This window comes from Theobroma cacao, chromosome 8 (genome assembly GCF_000208745.1).
Source record: "Theobroma cacao cultivar B97-61/B2 chromosome 8, Criollo_cocoa_genome_V2, whole genome shotgun sequence".
Lineage (NCBI taxonomy): Eukaryota > Viridiplantae > Streptophyta > Magnoliopsida > Malvales > Malvaceae > Theobroma > Theobroma cacao.
In genome coordinates, this window is record NC_030857.1 from 11,539,389 (window position 1) to 11,559,457 (window position 20,069).

The window sequence follows — 20,069 nt, forward strand, 5'->3', positions numbered from 1 at the left end:
CTTAATCTCACCTTAAAATTCCTATTTGATCTAGTTCGAGGATTAAATAAATTTTGTTGTACTTCTAGGTACAATACCGACTTTTGTAAATTTTTCGGGACCTTCCTAGCATGCAATCATGCTATCATCACATGTATGCAATGACTAATATTTAAAAGGTCGGGCTTTACAGATAGTGTTGGTAAATGAAAATAATGAGCTTATTCCCACACGGATAGTCACTAGATGGAGAGTATGCATGGATTACAAGAAGCTAAACAAGGTCACAAGGAAATATCATTTTCCTTTACCTTTCATTGACTAGATGTTGGATAGATTAGTTGGAAAAGAATATTATTTTTTCTTGGATCGATGTTTAGGCTATAATCAAATTGCTAGAGCACTAGAAGATCAAGAGAAAACGACCTTCACATGTCCCTATAGTACTTTCACATTTAGACTAATGCCATTTAGGTTATGTAATGCTCTAACCACACAATGGTGCATAATGTCTATCTTCTCAGATATGGTGGAGAAAACCATACAGGTATTTATGCATTATTTTTCAGTGTTTGATAATAATTTTGATGAATGTTTGCTTAATCTTGACAAGGTATTGCAAAGATGTGAAAAGCCAAACCTGGTGCTGAATTGGGATAAATGCCATTTATGGTACAATTAGGCATTGTTCTCAGTCACAAGGTGTCGACCAAAGGATTTGAGGTGGACAAAGCCAAGATTGAGACCATTGATAAGCTTCCACCACCAACTTCGATAAAAGGTATCCGGAGTTTCCTTGGACATGTTGGTTGTTATCGACGATTCATCAAGATATCTCTAAAATAGCTAAACCCTAGTGCAATTTTTTAGAAAAAGTCATCCCATTTAAATTTGATGATGCATGTCATGCTACATTTATAGAATTGAAAACGAGGTTGACAATTGCACCCATTATTGTAGTTCTTGATTGGTTATTCCCATTTGAACTTATGTGTGATGCTAGTGATCATGCGGTAGGCACAGTGTTAGGACAAATAAAGAATAAAATTTTTCATACTATATATTATGCAAGAAAAACTTTGACTAAAGCCTAGATGCACTACACTACCACCAAGAAAGAATGATTAGTTGTTGTGCATGCATTTGACAAATTTCATTCATTCTTGATTAGCACTAAAGTTATTGTTTATACTGACCATTCTGTAATTAAGTATTTAATTGCCAAAAAAGATGCCAAGCCAAGGTTAATACGATGGGTTTTGTTGCTACAAGAATTTGATTTGGAAATCAGAGGTAAGAAAGGCTCAGAAAACCAAGTAGCTGACCACTTGTCATGGCTAGAGCATGACAGCCAAGGTATGGATATAACTTTGATCAACAAAACTTTCCCTAATGAACAATTGTTGCATATTGGTCATAAGAAATTACCATGGTATGCTAACTATGTTAACTTCATTGTGAGTAACCTTCTACCTCCAAATTTAACTTTTCAACAAAAGAAGAAATTTTTCCATGATGTTAAATATTATATGTGGGATAAACTATTTTTGTTTAAGCAAAGTGCTGATGAAATTATAAAAAGGTGCATTCTAGAAGGAGAAGTTGGCAACTTGTTGAGACAGTGTCATTCATCAAAATATGGGTCATTTTGGAGAAGACAGAACAGTAGCCAAAGTGTTTCAATCAGGTTTGTATCGGCCATCTTTGTTTAAAGATGCTCATAATTTTATGTTGCATTATGACAAGTGTCAAAGAGTGGGAAACATTTCCAGAAGACATGAGATGCCGTTTAACAACATTTTGGAAATGGAAATTTTTTATGTTTAGGGAATCGATTTCATGGGACCATTCATCTCGTCATTCAACAATCGATACATTTTGGTGGTTATTGGCTATGTGTCAAAGTGGGTAAAAGCCTTGGCCCTGCCTACAAATGATGCTAAAGTGGTATTGAAGGGTTTAAAAAAGAACATTTTCACTTGATTTGGTACACTAGGAGCTATTGTAAGTGATGAAGGTAGTCATTTCTACAATAATTATTTTACAGCCTTACTCACACAAACTATGGGGTGTCACACAAGATAGCCACAACTTATCATCCTTAGGAAAGCAGACAAATGGAAGTATCAAAATGGGAAATCAAATAAATTCTTGAGAAAGTGGTATCATCATCATAAGAGGACTGGGGCAATCAGCTAAAGGATGCATTGTGGGCATATAGGACAACTTACAAAACTCCAATAGGTATGTCTCCATATTATTTGGTTTTCGAAAAGTATGTCACCTCTTAATTGAATTAAGGCATAGTACATTCTGAGCCATCAAGAAATTGAAATTTTGACTTAAAAGTAACAGGAAAGAATAGATTGCTTCAGTTGAATGAGATGGATGAAATTCGTTTGGATGCTTATGAGAATGCCAAATTGTATAAGGAAAAGACAAAATGATGGCATAATCAAAAGATTGTTGAACGTCGTTTTGAACCTGGTCAGCAAGTTTTGTTGTTCAATTCACAATTGAAGTTATTTCCAACTAAATTTAAATCGAGATGGTTAGGACCTTTTATTGTGTCAAAAGTGTTTCCACATGGCACAATAAAAATAGTTGATGGGTTGACCAACGAAATGGGTTTAAGGTGAATGGCTAATGACTGAAACATTACTGGGGAGGACCTATCAATCGACACCAGTCCTCCATCTCTCTCTTTGACCAAGTGAATTCCACAACGGTCCAGCTAATGATCTTAAACGAGTGCTTCTTGGGTGGTAACCCAAGCTTTTCAACTTTATTTATTTTAGTAGTCTTTTAAATTCTAGTCACTTATAAATTTTACCTTGTCAATTTTGTTGTGATTAATTTTTCATTGATTATTCTAGGTCTGGGGCTATCTTGAGATGAGTAGGTAAGTAAGCATTTAAAAAAAACAAAAACAAAAACAAATGGCGTTACGGCGGTGGAGCATCAACCTCTATTCATACAAAATCTCGAAATGAGGCCATCACGGTGCTAGAAAAGTAGCGCTGCGGTGCCATGTTTGAGGGTTGTCTTTAAAAGTCCCAAATTTCTCTCGTGTTTCTCATTCTTTCCTCACATTTTAGGGCTCTTCTCTCTTTTTACACTTGAGATCTTTTTAACCCCCACAAGCCACTTCACGCCCACTTTAAATCGTTGCCATTCATCACTTCTTCATGCCAGGAGGTCATATTTTATATTAGTAGGAGTAGAATGGCGTCTAAGAAAATAACTCGCGAAAATGGTAGCGAGACTCATTTCGATCATAGTAAATTTGTGTCTGTCGAGGTTGCTGAGAGACATATGCATTCATTGGTACATAAAGTTCCTATTCCAGAATGTGGCAATGATCCCCATCCTGAGCTCTATAGTTTGATTCATAAGGTCCTCATTGAGCGGCAGTGGGTGCAATTTTGTGAACAACCTGAAGCCACAGTCTTACACGTGGTTCCAGAATTTTATGCCAATGTCGCTGAACACGTTCATGGTCAAGTATTTGTACAGGGAAGTCAGGTTCGTTTTAATAGTGCAATTATCAATCAATTTTATAACTTACCTGACATTGAGAATGATAACTATGGCAAATACTTTATGAGTGACATTGATTTAGCTGGGGTTTTTGGTGTGCTTTATGATGAGGGGGCAGAATGGAAAATGACTAAAGGCATTTCGATCATGGGAGTACTTCGTTCCTTTACTTTTTGTTTACATTGAGGATAATGTTGAAATTAAGTTTGGGGGGGCTTTTTAGTTGCCTAGTAGTGTCATGTAGGAAGTTTTCATTTTAATTAATGTATATGCATTTCCATTTTTACTAGAAGTAATTGTGCCCATTTCATTTAATTTACCTATCCACTGATGAGAACTTAGTTATATTCCTATCTTGATTCTTCGAAAAATGTGAATACTGTTTGAGTACTATGTAAATTCTCATGCTAAGCTTTATTGTTAGGATGAAATTTCTACATTTTGAGCACTATGTCTTTTATTTAGATTTATTGTATATATTTAGAAAAGGTTTATGTGAATGCAAATAATTTTTTAATTATGTATTAAGTTTCAGAATATGTTTAATTCCCTCTCGAGGTGAAATCCTAGGCTATACTTAATTAAGGAAATGATTTAGGCCATTTTTGGACCGATTGAGCCTTTTGTAGCCTTCCTTTATTTAAATTATCCTTAGTTTTCCCTTTTGAGCCTAATGGCATTGTTTCTTTCTCTAACACTTAATTTTTAGCCTAGAACCTCGTATTGATAGTTCCAATTTCTTGCACCCCTCATTCCTAAGTGCATAAGTCAATTTAGGAAGTTATGAGCTAAATGGTGACAAAGGTAGTAAAGATGAAAAATGATGAAAAGTTTAAAAATGTAGTTGTATTCATCTCACTATCCAATAAAAGAAATAAGTGTAGGGGTGTGAAATTGAGAAAAACAAAAAGAAAAAGAAAGAAAAGAAGAATGAAATGTTGAACAAAAGAAAAATGTAGACAAAAAGGGATAGATTAGGTGAAGGGAATTAAAGCTCTGAATAGGTTCTAGATTGACTATGTGCTTAGGGTGATTTAGTTATACATTATCCCATATTACACCTTAACCTTAGCCATAAAATACAAGATAATTCAAGTCTTATTGATCCTTGATTTAGTGTTAGTCCACATTAGTGGAGAGAGAGATGAAATCAAGCTTATGGAATTTAAGTGCCAATGTGAATTTTGCATAAATATAAACTTATTCGAATTTGACAATGTTTTAAATGAAAAGATTGCACACACACATGGAATTTCACTTAATGATAAGCTTGCATTTGAATGGAGACATGAACTTGAATAATATTTGTATATGGATTAAAGTTATGAATGTGAAGTAACTTTCGATGATATTAAAGGTAATGAATGAAATGGTGCAATTGAACTCTAGTAGAATGCTTTAATGTTTTCATGTTTAAGTTATTGCATCTAGTTCTTTGTTTTGAGGACTAGCAAGATCTTAAGCTTGGGAGTGTGGTAACTCTCCTATATAGACTTATTTGTAACACATTTTGGGGACTTTAGTGGCTAGAGCCTTAAGATCAAAATCAAATTTTAACCTTTAAAGTTGTTTTTCTAGTGTAAGTTAGATTACATATTGAAAAGTTAAATTAGTTGTTGTTAGTTTAACTTCACTTTAATTTGTCTTAATTTACTTTAGGAAAAGTTATTGTCGATTTTTCTCATGGTTTTTGCAGAATATGATGAGCAAGGTGAAAAAAAGTTATGATAGTATAAGTGTGGTGAAGGTGTCACTCATACATGTTGCACTAATTTGAAGATAACGTAAGCTATAGAAATCTAATTAATTTGATTTTTCATTCATTGGAAAGATAAGAGAATGGGCTACAACTTTCATGTTTACCAATTTGCCTATTTTGGATCAGATCAAGGTGAAAATCATGTTTGAATTTGATAGACAAATATAGTTCTGCACTTAAAACAACATGGAATTAAGGTTGTGCCCTTGAGTAACTCATGGCCGCAGCGCTGAAAGTGAGATTGCAACAGTGCCAAAGAACTATGGTTGTGGCATTGAGCATCATGGGGACATCATACAAACTCCAGAGAGCACGGCGCCATGGCTCTAGAAAATCATGGTTGCGGCACCACCTTGACTTCTAAAAAATATACTTTTGATGGAAAATTGGAAAGTAGGGCACCTTGCACATATTTAAGAGACTTTTTGGAAAGCAGTCAAAGGGGAGGATGACAACAGCTTTCTACAGAATTGGAGCTTCGAATAAATCAAGAATTCAAGAGTAATCGAGAGAGATTGGCGATCAATCAAGCTTCAACATTAATTTATTTCTCTCATTTTGTGTTATCTTATTTTCTTGTTTTGAATTCATGGCCAAAGTTCTGTGGATAATGTTTTATTTTGATATTATGAATTAATTTGCTTATCTAGGATTGTGGTGGATTTTAACATGTAATCTGAATACTTGTTTTCTGCTATTGATCATGAATGGGTATTGTTTTACTTAGTTAAATATATTCTTAATGCCTTTAATTGCTTGATCAACAGTTAATTGATTTGTGAATCTAATTGAAACGTGACAGAGATTTTTTAGGTTGGACAAAGATTTGATTACTGTATGTTCACTTCATTTAGGTGATCTGATTCGCGATTTGTGTAGACATATGCCAATTGCCACACATAGCCACATTAGGACACTTGCTTAGTGAACTTAATTTAATTGATTCCTATAGACATGTAGTGAACTAATTAAGTTAGGTACTTGTACAAGTATTGCGACACAGACTTGTCCATAGCTTTGTATTCTAGGTTAGTAAAACCACCCAGAAAAGATAAATAACAAGAAAAGTTGGTATCAGCTGCATTGTTGAATAAACCCATAATCCTAGGTCTTTAATATATTGTTTTCCTTAACTTATTTAGTTTATTAGTTTATTTAGTATTAATTTTGAATTTTTTCTTTCATTAGTTTTTCAATATTTGATTAGCTTAAATAAAATTAATTTGTTCTATAATTTTAATACTTAGTGAAAGTTAGAAACAAATCCTTGTGGGAACAATAATCTGTACTTACTATCTATATTACTTGTTTGATACGTATACTTGCATGTGCAAATTCGACAATAGCAGGGGAAGTCAAAATGCCTAAAAAGTATGATCCCAATCATATTTAGGAAATTGTGACTGGAAGAAAAGAAAAATTTCCCTTTACAAGTTATGCTAATTACATCAAGAGTGCTCAACTTAGAATCTTGCATTATTTTATTACAACCACACTTCATGGCAAGAGTCCTAGCATCAACTATGTTAGTGCCCAGGACTTGTGGTTGATGGAAGCTTTGTTTAATGACATTCCATTGAATGTAGGAAGATACATGGTTGAGAGAATCAGGACAACTCTACTAGGAGATAAGGCCAACTTGCCATATGGTAACATCATTTCAGCTCTTGTGAAAAAGAAGGGGATGTAGAGCATAAAGTTCCAAGCTGACTTAACTAAAAATAAAGATAAGGGAATCTTCCTAGGGAGTGTTTTGAAAATGGGTTACAAACTAGAAAGGAATGAATGCATTAAAACCACAAAAGGTACACCACTACTCCCCACTATTGAAAGTCCTTCCATTCCTTACATCAAAGTTATCCAACTTCCCTTCCAAGCTGAAATGATTTTTAATCTCTTTATAAGGATTGATGGAAAGTTAACTGAACAAGCTGTGAAGATAACAAAGATTAAGGAGAAACTTCAGTAGCTTGAAACCCTTCTACATCAAGCCAAGGAAACCAAATCCCCTACATCTGAAGCTCCAGCCACCATTGCAAGTATGCCTAGTGAAAGAACTACTACTGAGCAATGTGATACACACACATCTAAACATGAAGAAGAAATTAAGAAAGAGCAAACAGACAATGAAAAAGAGCAAGATACTACAATACCCCTTCAAATAGAACAAGGCCAAGAAATTGGAAAAGAAAAGGAAGATAAAGAAGTTGAAAAGGAAATTGAACAAGAAAGAGAAGTGGAGAAGGAAACTCAACGTGAAGAAAAAGAATACTCAACTATTGGACAAGGTGATGAAAATCCCCTTAAAGAATATGAAGCATCCCAATTTCTAAATTTATCAAAGACATTCTCAAGGAAGCTAAAGCTAACTAGGCAAAACAAAAAGCACAGATGGAATAAGAAGTTCAATAAGCTCAACAAGGGAAAAAACTAGTTGCAGAGGAAGCAAATCAAGACAAGGGTAAAACGGTTGAAACTATTCCTATCACAAAGAAAACTACTAAAAAGAGCAAAAAATCAATGGCCACCAAAACCAAAGTTTCAAAAGAAGAAAATCTCCCAGAATAACTAAGTCCACTACCAAACCAATTCTCAGATTTGCATCACCTAAAGTTATCTCCTATGGATTTTCCTCATCTTTTGAACCTAAATCCCTTTATTCCATTCACATTGAACCTTTTAATGTTCACCTAAGGACTAATGAATCCTTCTTAAATGAGTCCTTTTTCGACTCTGATTAGATGAGTTTTAGCTTTAGGCCCCTCTTTTGCTTGAAGACAAAAAGGGGGAGAAAAGTAAGAAAGTAAGAAACTAGGAGTAAGAAGTAAGCTAGTAGGGAAAACAAACTCAATCTTTAAGCTATGTCTTTGTTGACTTTATTTTGGTGTGTTTTATGAAACAATGTTTTATGTTGTACTACGAATAATGGTTGAAGTGAAGTTTATATCTTTATCATGGAATTGTGTTGGTTATATATATACATGTTTTTATGGTTGAATCCCTTCATTTTCCATGGCTTTATATTGGATAATTTTATTAAGGCACATATTTAGGGGGAGCACATATTCAGGAGGAGCAATCCCCAAATCTATACATAAATTCTTTGTTATAAACATTGTACTTTGAATCTATGAGTGCTTCGTCATCATCAAAAAAGGGGGAGAATGTTGACTCCATATGTTTTTGGTGATAACAAAACATTCCTCATTCATTAATGTTTAACTTCACTATTTAAGTGTGCAGGATAAAATCAATTCCCTTAATGAAATGAATGATTAAAAGTACGATCATATAATAGATAGGCTAATCAATTAAAGTGGGAAAGATGGAAAGAGTTAGTGAAGATAGAGCTTTCATAACTGATTATGAAAAGGCCTTAATCAGTTAAGGAATGGTTGGGCTGCAAGTTAAAGCAAAACAGAAAAATCTTAATCAATTAGCACTAGGCTTAATCGATTAAGAAGGTGCTAGATAAAGGAAAATAGAGATTTGTTAATCGGTTAAGGCATAAGGTTAATCAGTTAGAGCACAAGACTTGAAGAATCTCCAAGCGTCAAATTCAAATTTAAAATGAAGTTGACCGTTAAAAGGAACCAAAATGAAGAAATGCAAATTCGAAGAATTTTTGATTGATTAGAGCTGCTATTAATCGGGTAAGGCTAAAGGAGGTGAAGCTCTAATTAGTTAAGGGGAGAGTTAACCAGTTAACAGAAGTTTGCTGAAAGAGAAAAGCTTAAAGATAAAGATTTCTTAATCAATTAGAGTCTCCTGTAATCGATTAACACAAAGTACACAGTAGCAAGACAGTGCAAGGCAGAGAAGTTGTAATCAGTTAGAGTTGCTTGTAACCAATTAGCCGAACTCTGTTTATCCATTTATATTTAAGCACTAGAGGTCAAGGAAAAGAGATTACATCAACGAGAGATCAACTTGCACCAATCCTCCTTCAAAGGTGCAATAAGTTGAGTGACATGATGTCCACTCTTGAAGGTCGAGTAGCTAGAATAGAGTTAGTCGTGGAGAAACTAAGGACAAACTCAAGGAATTCGAGGCCAACGTGGAGGATTTAAGTCCAGAGACAACGAACTTCATGGAGAGTTCTAATCAACCCTTAATAAATCGATGGAGAAGTTGAACTATTGAGATGCAACATTAGAAGAGTTGGTTAAGTTGTTATGGCAGGAGGTATGGGGGTTAAGGGACAAGATCGTCGCACTAGAGGCAACCATAGGAGGTGGTGCGCCAGCTGCTCAATGAGGGACTTGTTTGAAAGTGCCCATGCTGAAGGAATTCCAAGGCAAGAGAGAAGCCAAAGAAGTGGGCAATTTCTTATAGAGCTTGGAGTAATTCTTTAAGGCCATGGGCATCATGGGCATCACGGAGGATGTTTTATGGATTAATTCTACAGCCATGTATTTGGAGTTCTAGAAGGAGTCTTGAAAGTAATTCTACCCTGAGTACACAAATAATAAGGCACATGGCAAATTCAGGAAGCTTACTCAAAAAGGTGAGGTAAGAGAATACGTTAATCAATTCTTTGAATTTTTTTTACAAATTAACGATCTTAGTGAAAGGGAAGCATTCTTTTCCTTTATGGATGGGCTTAAACCATAAGCCAAGTTGGAACTTCAAAGGAAAAGTGTGCAGAATGTCACAAAGGCTATGATTGTGGTAGAATCATTGGTGGATTTGCACAAACCTAACAAATGGCCTTTCTTTTCCAAGCCTAAGAAAAAAAGCAATGATAGTTAGAGGAAGAGGTTGACGAAAAATCGCCACGCCATCAAACCAAGGCAATCTCTAAATGAAAGGGTAAAGAAAGGAAACCTCTCAAATGTTTCTTGTGCGAGGAACCACACTTGACAAAGGACTACCCCATGCGTAAAAAGCTTGTAGCCATCATGATGGACGAAGAGGGTCCAAGCAATGAAAGTGGCAACCAGTGTGCAGAGAGACTCAATGAGCGATCACACCTAGAGAGCCTAGTATTGCACAAGGAAAAAGAGAAAGACTAATGCAGTGACAAGGAATGCCATCATCCACGGCCAGGGGGGCCTAAAAGCACATTGAGATTGGGCAGTGTCATGTTGCACCTAAGGGAGCAACAAACAACAGTGAAAATTTGTATGGTTTGAAAAAGACCAAGATTAGTGGCGACGAGACTACCACAAACAAAGGCTAAGAAGCTCAAGACATAGGCATAGAATTGTCTAGACTAGCCAAGCATTCATGAGACCAACAAGCCGAGGCAAAAAAAGATTGGTCCACAACAAATGCCCAAGTAGACAGTGCATTCCAAAGAAGTGTGCGAAAGCCAAAAGTGCACAAAACGAGGTCATTTAAGGCACAGATGTACAAGAGGTGAACCACTACATAACAGTACATCTCTCAACAATGCCTTCATTGCTGGATTGAGTGGGGGATGATATCACGGCTTAAGAGTTCAGACTAGTATAGGTAGGCTAAGCAGCCTAAGCAAGCCAAGCAGCCCAAGCAAGCTAGGCAACCTAGATTAGCTAGACAACAAGCCTAGCCCGCGTATTGTAATCTAATTTGAACTTTTGGATTTGATTATATACATTTAGATTTAGATTATATTAGATTAAGATTAGGATTTGGATTTAATTTAAATAACCTCTTCAAATTAAATCTTTTATCATTATCCCTATCTTATAACTTAATCTTATTTAACAAGCAAAGGCTATCAACCTATAAATACCCACATTCCCTTCATTCTCACAAGCCCTCTCTCTCCTTCCCTTTTTTTGCTTTTGCTATTTTGTGGATTTTAAGGCTTACTTAAGGTCTATTTTCAAAATTTAAGGTCACACGAGATTGGGTTTAAGTTCCGGCACATGAGAATCTCAACTAAATTGGGAGTCCAATTTTATTTACAGGGCTTATGTGCCATCCCAATTTTTTCTCCCATTTTGGATTTTCTTCTACTCGTAGGTTTGTTTTTAATTTTTGTTGATTTTTTTAAAATTTGATGCACTTGCGGTGAAATTTTAAATTTTATAAATAGCATTAGAGAGACACAGATCACATTAGGTTAAGAAATTAATAAATTGATGTAAACTAAATTGATATGTGACAATATTTTAATTATATTTTTGAAATTTAAAAATTTTATTGTTGATATATAAAATAATATTTTATTTGATAAAATTGATAAGATATATGTGCTAGAGAAGTTGGGGCCAGGCACTTCATTCAAAGGTGATGGTTCATCCGACCCTCCTTCCGGTTAGCTCCTTACCACTGGACTCACATCCCTTTGGAGAGTTAAAAGTTTGAATCACCTTCTTTAATATTTTGTTCAAGACAGAGTGCTACCTTTTCTAGAGGTAATTCAATGCCAATGCAACCTAAGTTAAAGAATCTAACTTACTGTACCTCAGACAAAGAACAAAGGTAATTCAAGCACAATCTTGCCAATTAATTATGTTGTAAATAGGACATTTAAATATCTAGAGCACTCACACAACTTCAGGTTAAAGAATCTCCTTGAAGATACTGTTCATCTATATCATTAACACTAAACATAAAAATCAATTTTATTTTTTCAGAAAAACAACCAATCAAGAACTCTTGTGACAAGTTAAGCAGGCTACGTACCTTCATCACCACTTTATGAGGAAAAGAAAAGTTGCATGAAATTGAAATTAATCTTGTCAAGGTGGATAGCAATGTCAAAAGCTAGGGTGCAGACATCTTTACTAAAGCCTTGACTAAAGGCAAGTTCCAAGGCTTTACCAAAACTGGGATTAATTTCCAAAGTTTATAAGAATAAGAAAAAGAAAAAAAAACGAATGTTTAGTTTTTGCCTACTATAGGTAGCAGCAGGATGGTGTTCCGAATTTGGATATCAACAGTTGTGAAGAAGCTAAAGGCTTTAACTTAACGGTTGATATCTCTTTGATTGAGGTAGATTCGAGTTTGTTCTCTAACCCTTTTTCAATTTCCTCCCAAATATACCAACAAAAAAGTGAGAAAGTGAAAAAAATAGATTTTATGATTGAATTTTGGATTATTATTTTCTATATGGTTGGTGGAGTTTAAAAACTCGTCATATTAATAAAATATTAATAAATTAATATAATATATAAAAAGACATGCAGTACTATTTCAACTCCATCCGTGAGACAGTGCGTAGAACAATAGTTTTCAAATCTTTCTTTTCTAATATTTTTCACAGGTGATCGGATATCACGCTTCGAATGTTCTTTAACATCTCAAACCCACACCTGTAAATGGAGATTGCTGTCACTTTGTTCTTTTTCTTTTGCATCTTTGTATCATTTATAAGATCAAATCGTAGTCATATTCATTGATGAATCATGAATGCTTAACTTTAAAATAATGTTCGACAAACGACTTGGTGAAATTGGCAGGATCTGCTATAGCATGTAACGAGTGGTGCAGAGAGCAGAGAGCCGAGAGAGCAGGAGTGGGTATTTCTAGAGAGTTTGGATGCGTGTGGCAAGCGATGACAAGGAAAAATGAGTGGTAAGATGATGTCCAAAATGACTTTAGTTCCCTTTCATTACTTTCTACTGACATAGAATCCATAACTAGTAATTAATTTTTATAATTGTTGTAAATTTTACATACCTATTATATAGGTGAATGATGATAATCAATGTATTTAAAATTAATAAATAAAAAAGATATAATATTTAAAAAATTTTAAATTATAAAAAAAATAAATAAGTCATTTTTTTTATTGTATCTAATCAAATTTTTATATTTTTATTTTAAATCAAATAAACTTTTATAATTAATGAATGATTAACTGTTATTAATCGACAACGTGACACAAATATGAAAAAGTAAAAAGTGCCACATAATTATGTAATCATGCCACATCAACATCATATCACATCATCATATCACATTATTATTTATTATAATATGTCAAAATATCATATCAGTGTCGAGTGATATAGAATGAAAAGTGATATTTTGATTAAATTAATCATTAATTATAAAAATTTATTTAAATTAAAACAAAAGTATAAAAATTTATTTGAATCAAAATAAAAATATAAGAATTTGATTGAATATAATACAATAATAAAATTTTATTTAAATTTTTTTTAAAAATTTAAGGATTTTTTTAACTAATAAAAGTAATAGAGGAGATCTCAACCCATACAAAATATCTGAACATGAAAAGAAACACATGGAGAATAAGACGTAGAGATAAAGATAATTACGAAATTGTTTAGATTGAAGGGAGGAAAAGTTAAAAAGAAATAAAGTTTAAAGGTGTACTAAGCCAACGTGGGGGGCGGGGGGGGGGTGTTAATGTAGAAAACATTTTTTTAAGGAAAGAGGTGACAACACCTCACCCTTTCTAATCCAGTACGAGAATTTCTTTTTTAAGGAAAGAGCAAACTAGCTGGACAAGTTACAAATATGAAGGAAAGTGGAAGCTCACATGTTTCCAATGTATAAAGCGAGCCAATCCTTTTTAAAGCAAACAAGCTAGGTTTTTGCTCCTCCAAACTCATATTAATGATGCAACATTGTTGTTCTAGCTGCTATCCCTCAATTGGGGTGACAATAGTACAATTAATAATAAGATGGCCTGAACTCATCAATGCTGAGTGGAGTCAAACTCTGAACATTTTCTTACTAGTATCAATCATCTCTGCTGAAAAGTATGAGCATTTCACATATTGAAGAGATTGTGAAAACCTTACAATTATAGGTTTAGAGTTGGAAAGAGGAAAAAGAGAAAATAAGAGATATGTTTGATGAGTCTAGAACGGTGTTATCTTCCTGAGGATTTTCATTGTGGAAAATATCATCATCAAAGGGCCAAAGCCATTTGCCATATATTTCAGTCCCATCAGTCAGTGATGTGTAATGCACTCCAGTACAGTTTCTTCTTTAGTATCCGGATTTTGTTCATTTGTTACCCCTTTCCCATCCTCTCTCTTCTTCCCCCACAACACACTATAAAGACCTCCCACCAGCAGGACAACCCCACCAATACTGCATCAATGATTTTCAAAATACGTGGAACTTTGTCAATTTTCATATGCTGATAAGCTATTGTATCAAATAATTGGAAAATGTCACCTAATGAATGGTCATGATTACATTATTAATGTAATATGTATGAAATTTTTATTTATGTTAAATATAAATTTTTTATATATTTTTATGTCGACGTTGTGTGTGTATATATGCATGTGTGTACAAATTAGAAAAGGAGAGTAATAATATGCACCTTCCCCAGTGAAGGGTTTCCTTCCACAGGAATGCAGAGAAGATGACTGTTATTACAAGAGCTAATGGAGTAAAAATTGCTGTGAAAACTGGACCTTTCTTCTCTATAGTCCAGACTTGCAGCCAGTATGTGATGCCAGTGACAATTACACCCTGCCATGATCATTTTACAGTCAGCTAAAGACGCTAATAATTAATCTCTACTAGAAGCTCTGTATTTACATACATATACACACACACACACATATATATATATATATATATATATATATATATATATATTAACAAGGCCTTGGTCTATTTGTAAAAGATATGCTGCGTCTCCGGAAGTCCATATTTCCTACTTAGATAAGCACCCATGATGTAGTGAAAAGTAGTGCAAGTGTTGTAATCACCATAGTTTGATTTCTTAGGCTCAACAATTGAAAGGATTTCCATCATTTAGTGCGACAATTTTATTCTAATAGGACTTCTTTTCTAGGACATGCCTTTGAAAGTGATTTAGAGAAGAAATGTTAGATTTTTTTCTCTGGGCTACTAAAATGGAAAATAATACTTGGTTTGATGATATTCTAGTTATTTCAACAAATTAAGCCTTCATATGATTGTTATAGAGGAAAATTTGATTGCTGTTTTTGGCATAACCTGCTTGTAAAGACTATTTAATTTTATGGATTTACTAATTATTAACCATATTATCATGTGGTGATAATGGGTGAGGTTAACATACACAATAAGCTACGGAGAGAAGATGAACATCCCAGCCAAGCCTCCAGGCTGATGAATTTCTCTCTGCTGCAATGGCCCAAAAAGTAGACTGTATGCAGCTAAAGAAGCATTGCAGAGCAGTAAGGCGTATTTTGGCTGGATATTGCTTGACTATGTGACCCTAAAATTGAAAACAACCAGTAGTCAGGAAAAACATAAAGAAGACGAGGGAAAAAATCATGGGGCAGAAAAGGCATAATGAATAAAAAATAGAGTATGTTAATTCAGATCAACCTGCAAAACAAGCCACAGAGACCAAGCTGTATTGGCGGCAAGCATGATAAGAGAACCTTTTATCCACTCTCCAATGGAGTAACTATTAACCAGAGAGTCTGCAGTTTGCTTTTGAGTTGCAGGATACCAGTTCATGAACTTTATAGGTGGCCCCTTAACAAAAGCAAACACCAAGGCTCCAGAAAGACTGGTTACTGAACCGAACACCTTGGCAATTCCTGGCAGTTGTCTTATGCATATGCTTTCCGTCCTGAATTATAATATTCAAAGTCAATCCTTCAGTGGAAGAGATCTTTAATATTTTTCCTTCATTTTCAGAAATGGTATGTTGTCTTATGGATATGCTTGCTGGCAATTTGTTTTCTTAATATACCTTAAGCAAACGGCAATGGTAAAGGTGAGGACAGGAATTGTGTTGGTGGTGGCAGCAGCAAATGTTGCAGTGGTGTAGTTGATTGCAACATAGTAGAGATTTAAACTCAAGGTAAGCCTGAATTTTGCATATACGGACTGTCAGAAAATTCAATCATGCATTAATATTGAATTGTGGCATCAAATGAGATCCAGTTCATACCCACACAAGGAAATCAAGAAGATCTTGCAGAGTAAATTGTATGATAGAGAGGTCTGCTTACTGCAATTAAAAGTTTCCCAAACTAAAAATGAGAAAAATGGAAAGGACTGAGGCTTAATCTAAATAAGAAATATTATGTACTTCAAGTAACCTTTCAAGGAAGAAAGCGAAGGGAGCTAAGGCGACAGTTGCAAAGGCTTGCCGATAGACCACAAACACATAAGGGCTCATTCCTTTGGCAATTGCTGCTTTCGAAAACAAGGCCATGCCTGCATATATAAACTGTACAAAGAGCATTGCAATGTAAGGCTTATGGTTCTCCATAACCATTGCATATTTAATTAAACTCTTCATGCTGTAATGTCTTTTAGCCTCCCTTCTGTGAGTCTTCAATTGATAAGGTCTTCAATATATAGAGAGACCAAGCACTCGCTAGTCCTCTTAAGCACTGTTCTATTTTTTATTTTTTTGCTGTATAAATGTCGATTTGTACATTAAATTGGAATGAGATCTCAGCTTCAACCAACAATTGATAAATTTTGAAAGCACTCATTTTAGGCTTGTCATAGTGGCATGGAGGACCACTAGAGAAACACTTTTGCCCTACTTTTCATGACTCAAAGGAGACAGCAGCACGGGTTAGTGAACAGTAGAGTGAAATATGCTTTTCCTTGATATCTGCTATCAGCACACGTCTTTAGCAATTCAAATAACTAGCATCTAATCTTTCAGAAAACATAAAAAGCTTGCTTAATGACTAATGTGCATGTCTTGAGCATGTCTTTCCCCTCCCCCCCCCCCCCCGCCCCCCCCGTTCTAAACATTGCTTGGTGGTAAAGGATAGACATCCAAAGGTATATATGGCTAAAAGCACCAGCATTTTTGTCATTCATGATTTGGAGCACCATGGATTTAAGTGATGAATGTTGGAATTCTCAAATGAGCAGTACTTTTCATTTTAATTATGATGAGACCCTTCTCTAATTTCTGTATCTAGATTTACCATATGCGCAGTTTCGCAGAGGAAAACAACAAGGCAAGCTATCACATCATTTTTAGTACTCAAAAGAACCACTAAGAAGGTTGAGTGGATATGCACCAAAGCAAAAATCAGACCAATAGTACGACTTTCCATTACTCAGAGAAGTCTAATGGAGATGGAAAGTCTCCAGGCAGCAGGTGTTGCGTTTGTTCTTTCAGTGCGGAAAACAAGGTAATTAGAAGTTATATTTAGGGACAGTGCAGACTAAGATCTATTAAGATATGTTATTGCTTTTGCTTTAAAATCCTCATAGGGTATAGGCTAGGCTAGGCTATACTTTATTGCTTTTGGAATGCTACCCGACAAGAATCCATTCTAATGTCGAGAGAAAGAATCGATTCCAATGGCTCTCAGAGATCTTTTTGCATGACAAGAGAAGAAAATTAAAGGACAGACTGAAAATTTAAACTTGTGGTAATGGCCATGCACTTTCGAGCCTGGATTGCTATGAAATTTCAACCACAAGAATGTTTTTCTTGAGTTTCATTCAGGATAAGGCATACTGACATTTGTTAATGCAGAGATATTCCCACATGATGTTTCTGACATATTTAACACGTTGATCAATACTCTTAGCAAGGTTGCAGCTTTTAAGTCTAGTTCAGAGTTCCTTGGCATGTGGGAAAATCTTGAAAGTGAGCTAACCATTACAACCTTCTCTGTTTTTCACTACTTAACCTCGTTGAGTTGATCTTGCCCTGCATACCAAGCACCGAGTACCCCAAATTTCAGTTATGATGCGCTATAAAAGGTAAACGCTAAATACATCCTGACAATCCATAACTAGCTAATCTTGTCTGATAGCTTGCCTGCTTGTCATTAAAAAAATTCAGACCGGTTAAGATCTTGCATCTATTATCGTGCACCATGATATTCCACGGTCGTTTTGCTTTTGATTAATAAAATCATTACTTAATCTGATTTTTTGTCTAAAATGTTACTTAATCTGATTTATCATCATAAGCTTTGTCAAATTTCAATTTATCATTAGATACACCCCCCAGTTTTATGATCTTGCACTTAAGTCTCAGTTTTAAGTATATCTTACCACTGCATGAACCATTGTAATATTTACTAGTCCATGGAAAAATCATTAACAAGAAACAAGCTTTTCTGGTTAGTATGACAAGCCAATGGTTCCGTGCATATCCTCTTAATAAAAAATGAGAATGTGACCTTATAGCAAAGATGCCATAAAGGCGGAAGCCGGTTTCATGTCCTTTTCCAGATATTAGACATGTGTTCTTTTAATTTGACAACAGTTTAAATACAGAACTCCTGGTTACAGACAAGAATGGTACCATTCCATTACAAGCCACCAATGTAATGCTAAAGCACGCCCCATGTCATGATTTGTTGTCACATCTTATTTTGTGGTGAGATATGACCAATGCATGGAACCAAATCCCATATAGACCATTAGGCTCAAGCAAGCCTCATTGCATTCATTCATTAAACATTCATAATCTTGTGTGGAAGCATACATTCAATAATCCAAGCACATACATTGTAATCACATGCATGCAATCATAGGCAACATTACATTATTATGGAATTTCTCAATATAAACAATGTAAGAGCAATAATCTCATACATCATTAGATTGCCATAATCCCATGCACAATATCTTATAAACATTTATCAACACCCTCAAGTGTCCATGTAGGCTCTCGAGCTACCTTTACACATTTATCCATAACATTCATGAAGTAATTGCCAATCATTGGCTACATTATCATAAACATGCTCATAATATATAAACATAACATAAAGTAAAGACCGACTCGTCAACGGAACATGGTTGCTTTAGGCATAGTGACTGCTAGACACTTACCAAAGGAAGAAGACCGAAAACTTGTATCCATGACTCGAGTAGTAAACTAATCACTAATCTGCAAAACATAAATACGAAAAATAACGTGTGAGTGGATACGAGGAAGGGAACAAGCCAAGAGGGAGAGTTTTTCATAACCATGCACAGCTTGTAATCACATGCCATTCATAAACCTTTCAACATTTCCATATAGTTCATGAAACATGGTATTTAAATACATTTTAAATAACATTGCATGGAAAACAAGTTTCTAAAACTTTTAGAAAATCATTTGCCTTTGAAAAATCCTTGAAACACACATAAAAACTCATATTTGTCAAGCATTTATCAATAGATAAAGGGAATCTATTGATAGATGGAACACAAAATGCTTCTTGTAGAATTCTGCCTTCTATCTATTGATAGATGGCTCTCAAGTGTCGATAGATCAATCCTGTAACACACTTTTCTAAGTAAAATCCTACACACAATCATTCCATACGTCTTTCTATCTTATGGGACTATTCCCTAGGCTAAGGTTCTACCTAATGAAGCCATCATCACCACAATCCAATGTGAACAACATCAATAATCATTCACTCACAATCTAAACATTCAAACATGAAACGCATCAATAATACTTGTTCAATCACAACTTAGACTCATAAACCTCATTCATCATAACATTTCTAACTATGAGTGGGTCTGTCCCATTTTGGCAAATAGTGGGTTTCCTAACGCACTATGTGAGTGTGGTTCCACCCTACTCAGAAGGATAGTGGACAAAGTCTTCATTACCATCCAGCTCACCGAGCGTGAACGATCATCATAACTGTGTGAGTGGTACATCAGCATTACCTACAATCTTCGAGTGGTCCCACCTAGGCGAATAGTGATCGATCCCTACTATTGTCATAAGATTTCTCAAGCTTAGGATTGTTCTCATCCTTAGCTAACGTGATAAACATGTAACATTTTCAAAAATCATCATCATGCTCAACCCATAGTGTATATGACTATCTCAACACATACATCTCATGGCATGCATTTCATAATCTAATAAATCATTCACATACTTAGCCTATAGTATACATGATATCCTCAACACATATAACTCATA

At 34.8% G+C, this 20,069-nt stretch overlaps 1 protein-coding gene across 2 annotated transcripts; it reads right to left on the reverse strand.

Moving 5' to 3' along the window:
* On the reverse strand, positions 13,796 to 16,552 carry LOC18592612 (WAT1-related protein At1g43650). Of its 2 annotated transcripts, XM_018125587.1 has the most exons (7): positions 16,246 to 16,552; positions 16,095 to 16,154; positions 15,894 to 16,010; positions 15,521 to 15,770; positions 15,249 to 15,407; positions 14,520 to 14,671; positions 13,796 to 14,281 (listed from the first exon to the last, which is right to left on the reverse strand). In XM_018125587.1, exons 1-7 carry the CDS (start codon positions 16,446 to 16,448, stop codon positions 14,140 to 14,142), a joined length of 1,083 nt encoding a protein of 360 aa, XP_017981076.1. In that variant the 5' UTR covers positions 16,449 to 16,552; the 3' UTR covers positions 13,796 to 14,139. The 2 variants fall into 2 exon arrangements, with proteins under 2 accessions (XP_017981076.1, XP_017981077.1); XM_018125588.1 differs by lacking the exon at positions 16,095 to 16,154.